Source organism: Microcaecilia unicolor, chromosome 3 (genome assembly GCF_901765095.1).
Source record: "Microcaecilia unicolor chromosome 3, aMicUni1.1, whole genome shotgun sequence".
Taxonomy (NCBI): domain Eukaryota; kingdom Metazoa; phylum Chordata; class Amphibia; order Gymnophiona; family Siphonopidae; genus Microcaecilia; species Microcaecilia unicolor.
In genome coordinates, this window is record NC_044033.1 from 261,424,441 (window position 1) to 261,437,192 (window position 12,752).

At 40.8% G+C, this 12,752-nt stretch overlaps 1 protein-coding gene across 1 annotated transcript in view; it reads left to right on the forward strand.

Moving 5' to 3' along the window:
- STXBP5 (syntaxin binding protein 5) overlaps nt 1-12,752 on the forward strand; it is a 789,999-nt gene that overhangs the window by 676,642 nt on the left and 100,605 nt on the right. The window contains exons 19-20 of the mRNA XM_030194976.1: nt 12,001-12,060; nt 12,150-12,197. Of these exons, the coding sequence (XP_030050836.1) occupies nt 12,001-12,060; nt 12,150-12,197 (108 nt within the window). The remainder of the gene's footprint in view (nt 1-12,000; nt 12,061-12,149; nt 12,198-12,752) is intronic.

Below are 12,752 nucleotides of genomic sequence, written 5' to 3' on the forward strand. Positions count from 1 at the left end.
AAAGTTCTTTTTTTGGTAGGAGGGGGTTAGTGACCACTGGGGGAGTCAGGGGTGGTCATCCCTCTGGTGGTCATCTGGTCATTTAGGGCACTTTTTGGGACTTGTTCGTGAAAAAAAAGGGTCCGAAAAAAGTGACCCAAATTCGCGTTAAAAACGCCTTTTTTTTCCATTATCGGCCGAGGACGCCCATCTCTCCTCAGCCGATAAACATGCCCCAGTCCCGCCTCCAACACGCCCCATCATCTTTGGCCGTTTCCGCGACAGATTGCAGTTGAAAACACCCAAAATCAGCTTTCGATTATACTGATTTGGGGGCCCCGGGAGAAAGACGCCCATCTCCCGATTTGGGTCGAAATATGGGCGTCTTTCTCTTTCGAAAATAAGGCAGATTGTGTATCTTGATTTTCAAAAGGCATTTGACAAAGTATCTCATGAAAGACTCCAGAAGAAATTGGAGAGTCATGGGATAGGAGGTAATGATTTATTGAGGATTAAAAACCAGTTAAACGATAGAAAACAGAAAGTAGGGTTAAAAGGTCAGTATTCTTAATGGAGAAGAGTAGATAGTAGGGTTCCCCATGGGTCTGCTGGGACCGCTGCTTTTTAACATACTTATTTATGATCTAGAGATGGGAGTAACTAGTGAGGTAATTAAATTTGCTGAAGACACAAAGTTATTCAAAGTTGTTAAATTACAAGAGGATTGTGAAAAATTACATGAGGATGAAACTGGGCATCCAAATGGCAGATGACGTTTAATGAGCAAGTGCAAAGTGATACATGTGGGAAAGAGGAACCCGAACTATAGTTATGTGATGCAAGGTTGCACAATAGGAATCACCGACCAGGAAAGGGATCTAGGTGTCATCATTGATGATACGTTGGAACCATCTGCTCAGTGTGCTGCTGCGGCTAAGAAAGCAAATAGAATGTTAGGTATTATTAGGAAAAGAATGGAAAACAAAAATGAGGATGTTATAATACCTGTGTATCACTCCATGGTGCAACCACACCTTGAATACTGTGTACAGTTCTGGTCACTGCATCCCAAAAAAGGTATAGTGAAATTAGAAAAGATACAGAGAAGGATGACGAAAATGATAAAGGGGATGAAATGACTTCCCTATGAGGAAAGGCTAAAGTAGCTAGGACTCTTCAGCTTGGAGAAAAGACGGCTGATGGGAAATATGATAGAGGTCTATAAAATAATGAGTGGAATGGAACGGGTAGATGTGAATTGCTTGTTTACTCTTTCCAAAAATACTAGGACTAAGGGGCACGCAATGAAGCTACAAAGTAGTAAACTTAAAATAAATCAGAGAAAATATTTCTTCACTTAGTGTGTAATTAAACTCTGGAATTCGTTGCCAGAGAATTTAGTAAAAGCAGTTAGCTTAATGGGGTTTAAAAAAGGTTTCCTAAAGAAGAAGTCCATAAGCCATTATTAAGATGGACTTGGGGAAAATCCACTGCTTATTTCTAGGATAAGTAGCATAAAATGTATTGTACTGTTCTGGGATCTTGCCAGGTACTTGCAAACCTGGATTGGCCACTGTTAGAAACAGGATGCTGGGGTTGATGAACCTTTGGTCTGTCCCAGTATGGCAACACTTATGTTTTTATGACATATTCCAGACACTAAAATGAAAATAAAATGATTTTTTTTCCACCTTTGTTGTTTGGTGACTTTGTTTTTCTGATTATGTTGGTCCCAGTCTCTGATTCTGCTGCTTTCTATTTTCTTAACTCTGTTTCCAGGGCTTCCTGCCCATTTATTTCCCATTTATGGGAAGGCGGTAGAACGAGAGGACATGAAATGAGATTGAAGGGGGGCAGACTCAAGAAAAATGTCAGGAAGTATTTTTTCACAGAGAGAGTGGTGGATGCTTGGAATGCCCTCCCGCGGGAGGTGGTGGAGAGAAAAACAGTAATGGAATTCAAACATGCTTGGGATAAACATAAAGGAATCCTGCTCAGAAGGAAGGGATCCCCAGAAGCTTAGCCGGTGGTGGGAGGCAGGGCTGGTGGTTGGGAGGTGGGGATAGTGCTGGGCAGACTTATACGGTCTGTGCCAGAGCCAGTGGTTGGGAGGCAGGGCTGGTGGTTGGGAGGCGAGGATAGTGCTGGGCAGACTTATACGGTCTGTGCCCTGAAAAAGACAGGTACAAATCAAGGTATACACAAAAAATGGCACATGTGAGTTTATCTTGTTGGGCAGACTTGGTAGACCGTGCAGGTCTTTTTCTGCCGTCATCTACTATGTTACTATTTTCCTTCTTTGTTTTTCATTTCTTTCCCTAAATCCATAAGTAAAAGCTGAGTCCTCCACAGACTTGACTGGAGGAGTTATAGAGTGGATCTGGCTTTTGCCTATTTTCTCTATCCATATGCAGTTTTTCTCCTCTCTTCCCTTTTCCCTCATCTCCATCTATGGTCATGTTCTTTTCTTTTCTTTTCTTTTCTTTTCTCTTCCCTCCCCTCTATATATGTCCAGCATTTTCTCCTCCCCTCCATCCATGTGTATCTCCCTTCCCCCTCCATCCATGTCTAGCATTTCTCCTCTCTCCCCCTCCATCCTTGTCCAGCATTTCTCCTCTCTCCCCCCTCCCCTCCATCCATGTACATCTCCTTCTTCTGTCTTCCCTACCCACCATCCATGTCCAGTAATTCTCCTCTCTCCCCTGCCCTCCCCTCCCATGTCCCCTCCATTCATCTGTGTCCAGCAATTCTCCTCTCTTCTCTGCCCTCCCCTCCATCCATTCATGTACAGTAATTCTCCTCTTTCCCCTGCCCTCCCATCCATATCCAGTGATTCTCCTCTCTCCCCTGCCCTGCCCTCCCCTCCAGTCCATGTACAGCGATTCTCCTCAGAAGAAGCTGAGTCCCTCTCTCCCCAGGTCCATGACCGGGACCGGGCACTCCCTCTCTCTCCCGATAACACTCTTGTCTGGTGCAGTTCTATAAGTAGAAGAAACTGAGTCCTTTATTCTCCTGAGGTCTGATCCTCTGTGCTGACAGTGGAATGTCTCTTTTCCGCAGCCCGCTCTTGAGGAAGAAGAAAGTTACATCAGAAGGGAAAGGGAAATGGGACTTGATATACTGCCTTTCTGAGGTTTTTGCAACTACTTTCAAAGTGGTTTACATATATTCAGGTACTTATTTTGTACCAGGGGCAATGGAGGGTTAAGTGACTTGCCCATAGTCACAAGGAGCTGCAGTGGGACTCGAACTTAGTTCCCCAGGATCAAAGTCCACTGCACTAACCTCTAGGCTACTCCTCAGGCAGGCCGCGACATAGAGAAGTTCCGGTGTCAGTGCAGTGGATCAGGTGGTCTCAGGCAAATAAGTGCGCCATGTGGACTCTACTACTACTTATCATTTCTATAGCGCTACTAGACGTATGCAGCGCTGTACAGTTGAACAACTCACTTTCTTCTTCTTACAGAATTGCACCAGAGTGTTAGTGGAAGAGAGAGGGGGCATCCTGATCCCAGACCTGGAGAGTATGGAGGGGAGAGAGTGATGTTGGGCACGCCATACGGGGGTCAAAAAGGTGCCAGTACATTGTACCAGCGCTTACCAGCACAAAAAAAGCCCTGGTCACAAGTATGTTAAGGGACAATATATGAGGCAGTTGATTAGTATTCTTTACTGTGAAATCTGCAAACAGATATACTATTCTACCATTAGTTACTGGAAAAAAATAAGGCCTTTGATACAGTAGAATGGACAGGGTTCTTGAGGCCGGATGGGGTCACTGCATAATTTAGTATGGGGAAAATTTATGAAAGTGCTCAGGAGCTTTATATATGTCATCCGCAGCTTCAGTTGTCATTGAGACTTTTTCCTTTATTTTGGAGCATACATCAGTGCTGGTTGCTATTGGCTTTACTTGTGCCATTAGTACTGGAACATTTGGCAGCTCACATTAAGTCAATTTCTTCTTCATTTGTGTATTTGTCTTCCAAAGAGCTGAAAAATAGTAAAAATATCTTTGCAAGATTTGGGCTGACCTGATGACATCTGGATTTGATTCATGAGTCCAGTTTCAGCTGTTGTGCAGGCCATAGCACCAAATGTTATGAAGACAAAATTTACAGCCCTGGAGAAAAGAATCCCAGCTATTGTTCATCAGTGATCAGAATCGAACTATATATGCCAAAGGTGTAGTCTTTAGCCTTTTACAAGGTCTGTCATTAAAATTGTGGGACTATATGGGATTTCACTGAAGTGTAGATCCCAGTAAGGGAGGTTTAGACTGAGTTGGAAGACCAAAAGGAGTAGGAGCAAAATGGCATAGAACATTATATAACTATAAAGCTCATACAAGTAACATCCAATTTGCTAAGAATAAAAGGAGGGAAAAGGACTTCAGTGGCTTAGGTCATGTCTAAATTGTATCTTGGACTAATGACCCGCCCTCCTTCAGGCCTAAAAAAAACCTTCTTTAAAATTATTTTCGCATTTATTTAATATTTTATCATTTTTATCTTATTTTGTAATATTATAGTCCAAGTTCAATCATATTCCAACAGGCACTTATCTGAAACATAAGCTGCTTCACTCTACAGCGTGACTGTTTTACACTGGCTTCATTAGGAGCATTATTATCATGCAGCAAGTTCAGTTACCTAAAAAAGATATTAGCAAATTATCCAAAACAGGGGCGTAGCTACGGGTGGGCCTGGCTGGGCCCAGGCCCACCCAATTTCAGCCCAGGCCCGCCCAGCCCCAGCTCCCATTGCCGGCCACTGCTGCTTTTCCTGTTGAGCAGCAGGGCCAGTGCTACAAAAAGAAGAAGCGCTAACGTTAAGGATGAAAAATGTTTTTTAAAAAAAAGCGCGGCACCGTCAGGCACTGTCTAGGCAGCCTTGAGGCATTGGCTGCTGGCTCGCAGGCTCCTCCCGTCTCCTACGTCACTGCCCCTGGAGCGACGCAGGGGCAGTAACGTAAGAGACAGGAGGAGCCTGCAGAGCTAGCAGCCAATGCCTCAAGGCTGCCTAGACAGTGCCTGCCAGTGCCGCGCTTTTTTTTTTAAACATTTTTCGCCCTTAGCGTTAGCACTCTGCTCAGTCAGCTGAGCGCTTCTTCTTTTTGTAGCTCTGGCCCTGCTGCTCAACAGGAAAAGCAGCCGTGGCCGGCAATGGGAGCTGGGGCTGGCGCTGACATGCAGGGCGGGCCTCGAGGAAAAGAGAAAAGAGGGAAAACATGGAAGGATGGGGAGAAAAAGAGGGAAAACAGATGGAAGGATGGCAGAGAAAGGGAAAACAGATGGAAGGATGGCAGAGAATGAGGGAAAACATGGAAGGATGGGGAGAAAGAGGGAAAACAGATGGAAGGATGGCAGAGAAAGAGGGAAAACAGATGGAAGGATGGCAGAGAAAGAGGGAAAACAGATGGAAGGATGGGGAGAGAAAGAGGGAAAACGGATGGATGGGGAGAGAGACTCTGGATGGAAGGATGGGGAGAGAAAGAGGGGAGATGGATGAAAGGATGCAGAGAGAAAGGGGAGAGACTGGAAGGATGTGGAGAGAGAAGGGACACAACAGAAAAGGGTAGAGAGATACAGAGACACTGGTTAGAAAGAGGGAGAGAGAGACATTAGATGGAAGGATCAGGAGAGAGGGTAGATGGAAGGATGGGGAGAGAAAGAGGGAAGACGCTGGATGGAAGGGTAGGGAGAAAGAGGTGACACTGGACGGAAGGATGCAGAAAGAAAGAGGGGAGACTACTGGAAGGATGGGGAGAGAGAGGGGAGACTGGAAGGATGGGGAGAGAAAGAGGAGAGCTGCTGGATGGAAAAGGGGAGTAGTGAAAGACTAGAGAATAAGAGGAAGGGGCATGGGGAGAACAAGGGTGAGAAAAAGATGAAAAGCCATAAGTAGATGAAGGAAATTAAAGAATGGATAGTAAGAATGAATTAAATCAGGACAGAGAGAGAGGCAGAAAAATATTGAAGAAAGCAAAGAAAAAGGAGAGAAAAATGACAAATGGCCAGGAAAACCTGGCAGAAGAGTTAAGCGAAAACGAAGGAAAGCAGAATCTAGAGACTGGGAGCAACACAATGAGAAAAAGTAAATGGCCATACAAGAAAGGTAAAGAAAATAATTTTATTTTTAATTTAGGATAAAGTAATATGGTACCTGTGTTAATGAAGTTTCAGAGACCAATACTTCCTTCCTTAGGTCAGGCGAGGATACCGTAACAGCATTATACTGACCTGAGGCAGGAGGTTTTGGCCTCTGAAAGCTCACTGAAAAGGGTGTTAGGCTATTAAATACATTTTCTGAAATCTGATGCACTGAAAAGCAGCACTTTACCCTGTGTGACAAATGCATCTGATTAGCGTGACTACATTTTGCTGGGGGAGGGGGGTAGAGAGAAAATTTTGTGCCCACCCACTTTGGGTTCAGGCCCATCCAAAATTGGCAGTCTGGCTACACCATTGATCCAAAATGTTTTCTACATAGCTGTACACTTAGGGTTGTATCATTAATGATATATTTAGAAAATTAGATCATCTGTCTCTTACCTTGCCAAGCATCATGCTCGATCAAAATGGTGCCCAAATTTTAAAAGGACGCTGATAGTTGTTAACCAGTAGAGTAACAGAATCTCTGATTGGTTAAAAAACAAAAGCTGAAAAATCTCCACGTTATTCTGCGTGCTCAAAATCTGTAAATTCTATTTTCAAAAAAGTAAATGAAGACTTTTCACTCGGTGGCTATATTTAAACCATTCGGTTGAACTGTTTGCAATGTGTTTATCCAATGTTGTTCACTCTGTGTCAGCTTTTTTCCCCTGTCCCCTCTTATGAATTCCTGAATCTTATCAATAACACATTTTTTATTTATTTGATTTTATTTTTGTATGTTTTTTTATACCATCCATTTTCTAATTAACGATCCTCTGTGTTTATCCCATGCCCTTAGCAAGATACAGCCTCCAAAACTGAACACAATACTCCAGGTGGGGTCTCACCAACGACTGGTACAGGGGCATCAAGACCTTTCATCTGCTGGTTATTGCTCTCTCTATGCAGCCTAGCTTCCTTCAGGCTACTACATCCACTGCCTTGTCACATTGTTTTGATGCCTTCAGATCTTCAGACACTATCACCCCACTATCCCTCTCCCTGTCTGTGCACATCACCTCTCTCCTCCTAGCACATAGAGCTCCCTTGGATTTCTGCTCTCCATGTGCATCACTCTACACTTCTTTGCATTAAATTTTGTCAAACAGACCATTCCTCTAACTTTTTCAGATCCCTTTTCATGTTGACCATTTCCTCTGAAGTGTCCACTCTGCTTGCAAATCTTGGTATCATCCACAAAGTTATAGGAAACGTTTCAGAAAATGGAGTAGCTGTAACAAAATAAGCTCTCCTTTCTTCAATCACTGGCTAAAAATAACTCTCTATTTTTTCTGTGTAAATGTTTCAGCGGGGACAGCTAAGTACAAAGCCGGTTCTTTTACTTAAAATAATCAATGTGAGTGCACTTGTCGCAATTTGAAGGAAGCCACAACTTCACTATCTTTTGCTGTCTTATATAACTTGTTCTGACCTGTTTTGCAGCTCTTGCTACTGCGTTAGGGAAAACTTCAGTCTGCTGCTAGATTGCCATCACTCTATTTCAAATATATTCAATTTATTTCTATAAAATGGATAATTTTTTACAAAAACAAACTTTCAACATATCAACAGGCATTTATAAGTCAATAAGAGGAGTTTGAACTGTATGTGTTGGATGAAATGCGAGCTTTGAATGCCAAGAAAATATTGAAGAAAACAGCAAATGCTTATTTGGCAGCTATCCAAATAAATTGATAAGACTGCAAACAAGCCAAAAGAAATGTTCAGGATGTTTTGGATCGCTTGAAGTTCAATATAGGTAGAGGTATTTTGGCTTTAGCAGACACCTTTTCAGTAGTAGCTGAAGGTGATTAAACATTCTGGTACAATAGGTATTTTCCCTGATACCAGAGGGCTTACCATCTAACCCCTCTGTTTACTAAGCTGTGTAGCATTAGCGCATAGCAGCCGCTAACGCAGCTTAGTAAACGAGGAGGGGGGAATGTTCATCTCAATCCACTGTCCTAAACATTAGACCACTCTTGATATCCCATTAAGTTACTTCTGTAAAATTAAGAGCAAATCCATCTTTAAAGGTAGTGACATGTTTAGATGGAATTACAGCCCAGCATAATGGTTTAGTTCTCCATATGTAATGTTGTGTACATGTATCCAAATCAGTGTGCAATACAACAAGCAAATGTCTCTTATTATATCTGCTCTTCCTAGTCTATCTTTTCCTGTCTCTTTCTTGTCCCAGTAGCTCTGTCATCTCACCCACCACTTGGGTTGTTGCTTTTTATTTCCTTGAGCATTGCCACCCGCAAATATTCCTGTAGTCTCATTCGCACATCTTTCTAATTCCAAAATACAAGTTCATTAAAGCAGATAAGGTGAAACAATGAAGGCCTCTCTGTGAGTGAAAAGGAGGAAGCATCCATAAAATATTATAGTTTACCGTTTTATTTCAGATGTGATATGTGACTGAAAGTAGCAGATCCAAAATGACAGATTTTTCATGTCATGGGTCCATAAGCAGTCTGAAAAAATTATATGTTTGAACTTAACTTTTTTCTGTTTTTTTACACAAAGGAGGAGGTTTGGATTGTTGAATTACAAATTGTTTGACAAAATTCATTAAAACCTCATTTTTGTTGTTTCTGGTAACTTTAATCACCTTTTCCCGGAGATGGTCACATACACCGCCATTTGGAATATCATCATGGCAGTTTATAAATTATGGGCCCTGTTTACTAAGCCATGTTATAGGCACATTAGCATTTTTAACGCACGTTAACTGTGTACGTGCCTACAATATTCCTATAGGCGCCTACATGGTTAGCGCATGCACTAATTGTAGGTGCGTTAAAAATGCTAACGCGCCTTAGTAAACAGGGCCCTATATTACAATAAGCACAAACCACATAGTAGTAGACAGATTTTTTTCTTGAATGTAAGGTTTCAAGATTTTTATGCTATCCAAATTCTGCTATAACATATTGTCTCTATAGTAAATTGCTAAGATGCAAAGAAACTAGTTAGCTTTTCCCTAATAAAATCATGAGATTATACCCGTAGTTACCATTCAGGTGTTTCTCACGCAAATATCCTGCTTCTGGAACAGATAGTGGGATCTAATAGCAAATAGTGGGAAAGGTCTTAAGGTTTTTACTTCAATGTAAGCAACTATTAGGTGGCATGTGGGCTCCTTTTGGTTTCCTGGACACTGCATAATACTTAGATTGTTATGAACAATTTTTGACATTGGTGATGGAAGTAGTAAATTCTTCCCAGGGTCATAGTCACCTGTGCAACGTACTTGACCATACTTTTCAATTATCGACAATGTATATTCTCCTGTGTCTAACAGAAGTTATTGAGAAGGAGATAGGTCATCAGATAGGAGAGTTCTTGGAGGACTTAAGATAAGTTAGATTTTTCTCAAGTAAGTTTTCGAGTGCAGTAGTAGACAGTCGGTGCTGGCTGTGAAGCTGGACATAGTATACAGGCTCTTTGATAAAGACAAATCATTGTTGCTAGTTATGTTGACAGGTGCTTGCAGCTGATATTATCATTTATTGTCCTTACATGGATTATATTTTTTCTAATGAGCAGGTGGTTTAAGGAATTTGATGGATTCTAAGATGTCATCTGCCTAAGATGTGGAGTCCCTCAAAGGTCACCTTTGTGTTGACTCTTTTTTAATGTCTTTTTAAGATTTCTGGGGCAGCTTTATTTGGGTGTTTGGCTTCAGTTGCTATGCGTATTTAGATAATATACAATTGTTGAAACTGCTGGGAAAGGACCAGGTTCAAATGCTTATATAACTTAATTAATGTCTGTCTGAGGTAGTTGAATGACAGAAAGCTAATAATTTGTTTTTAATATCCAGAAAGCTGATTGGTGATTGGCTCAGGAAAAACCATTGATAGAGGATAAGGTGATTCCCTCCCCCCCCCCCCCCCCCCCCCCCCGCCCAATTTTGTTGATGCACTCTGCGATTTAGGAGTTAAAATTGACTTACGAGGTTTGTCAGAATCAAAGATTCTGGGGGTATTCCAAAGTGCGGATAGTAAATCAGTTGAAGCCTTTTTTGTTGCAGTCTTCATTCAGTGCTATTATGCAAACCCTAAGAGTATAAGAACATAAGAATAACCATACTGGGTCAGACCAGAGGTCCATCTAGTACAGCTTTCCCCATGTCTGTCTCAATAGCAGACTATGGACTTTTTCTCCAGGAACTTGTCCAAACCTTTTTTAAAGCCAGATACACTAACCGCTGAGTTGAGTTGAATAATATTGTCGGAATATTCATCTAGCTGACCCTGATGCAGGCATACTCACTGAAACACAGCGCATGTCAGGTCTTTCAATAAAATTTGTTCCTCTACATCAACTCTTGAGGCTTATTGTGCTACTTTCTTCAGTGCATTGGTCACTGTGCTTTTGATTCCCTCTTACCTATTGAGTGCATGACAGATAATGTTGATCACTTAACGCTACCTAAGGTGGCATCAAGTGGTCTGCCTTATCGGTTGTGATAACTGCAAAGTGCAGGCAAAGCCATTCACGCCATGCAGTTAACACAAGAGAATAATGCATGCTAAGTTTCAAGTCAGCTGCTTAAGTGTTAGCACATTGTAATTCATGTATTAACTGCTTAATGCACTTTAGGAAAAGGTCCCTTTAGTGCTTTGCTTGAACAAAAACATACCTTCTTGGTACTGTGCTGCAGATGTTAAAGCAATTCATGGACTTTACAATAGCAGTAGTAAGATTCACCTTTAATCGCCTTTTCTGTATAATGATATCGCATGTTCATTTCCAATATGACCTTTGTGCAGTGTGGATACACTTTACAAAGACAATTTTCAGAGCTGCCTTTGCAGAGAAAAAGCTGTTCACCTATATAGAAAACCCCATTGAATAATGCCCCTCTCCTCACTAGCTATAGTTTACATGGGTACATACTGGATGGACCGTACATGTCGTTATCTGCCATCACTTATTATGTTACTATGTTATGTTACATTTGTACCTTCAAAGTAGATGAAGATGTGCAAGGCTAAACTATCTCCAGTTATCTGTGGCCGGCCGCATTTTCAAAGGGAACCCCTACCCAGAGCTTTCCCCCTAAAAATGAAATTGCTGTCATTTGAGTACAATGTATCCATGTAGTTGCAAATGCAAACCCCACGGCCTTTATGAAAATTGCCTCCATAGGATATGCTTACAAGAGCTGACGTATTATTAATCAGTAAGACACTGTGGTCCCTGTTTACTAAGCCGCACTGAAGACGCGCTATCGTTTTAGTGCATTATAAAAATTAGTGAGCGTTAATGATAGAGACACCCATTATATTCCTGTGGGTGTGTCTATCATTAGCACACGTTAAGTTTTAGCATGCACTAAAAAGTTAGTGTGCCTACAGTGCGGCTTAGTAAACAGGGCCTTTTATTGATTGCTGTTCTTTGTGCCTTTATTAGAAAAATGTCAATATTTCAGGACATGTGCCTTAAAATAATCTGTTCTACCTATATAGCTTTACTGGGATATAGGTGCAGGATAAAACACTTGTCAGCCAGTGAGAGGAAAGGTTCATATTAGTATTTCACAGTCTCATATGATAATTCTATCTTGTAATTATACTGCTGTTATGGTGGTGTGTTATGTTGAAATGCCCTCTTCCAGAATTGTTATTTGTCAGTCTCATATGTAGTTATTTACGCTAATTCCAACACAAAAATTGGACTTAAATTTCCACCCCACAATTTCCTAGAGCTTTATGGGTAGAAATCAATAAATGTAGTGATTAATAATCTTTATTTGTAAGGATATAGAATGGTACATTTTGTTTGGTGTATTGCCAGTAGAGTTTTCTCAGTGAACACTTTGAACGTACACGTTTTATTCTCTACTCATATAGGTCTTGCTTCTCCAAACATGTCTGATGATGACCAAAAAATGAATAAATTTATAGAAAAGGGTACAGTATTTTTTAAAACTTTTTAATAGATAATATTTGGTATATTTTTGTTAAATTTTGACATTTTTATATTGAAATATTATTTTCAGTGATGTCAAGAAGCAGAAACTTTTCCAAGACGATAGTCATTGACCTAGGTATGAAAGAGTGAATTCAGTTTTTCCCCTAATCGAGTACCTTGCTCTATACAACACTAACTCAGCAGCAGCAAAAATGAGAACTTTCATACTTATTTATTTTTCTTCTCTTATGCTTGCTGATAATCCCTTGGGCTGCTTCTGTTCTAAGGTTTACGGGCACAGTGATTAACAAAAATCAAGGAAAATGGGACTTTATTTCTCTAATTTACATAATGTGCTCTATTAATAATGATTTTAATTGAATTTTACATGAAGTTAGCAGGGTTCAGTCTATTCAAAATAATCAATTAGAAACTTTTTGCACATGCTATATCATTTTTGGTTGGTTTTCCTGTGTTCTTGTTGCACCCAAAGTTCTATTCCCATATGCATAAAGCCTCAAATTATTTTTTTTTAAGTGTTAAAAAAATGTGAATCTCTATCCCAGTCAAAAAATGTCATATATTTTTAAGAACCAAAAATTTAAAATTGTTTACTAAAAGCAGTTTTAAGAATTATAGATTGAACCCTGTTATGGTCTTAACAGAAAATATGGTGGAAGGACAACAGATC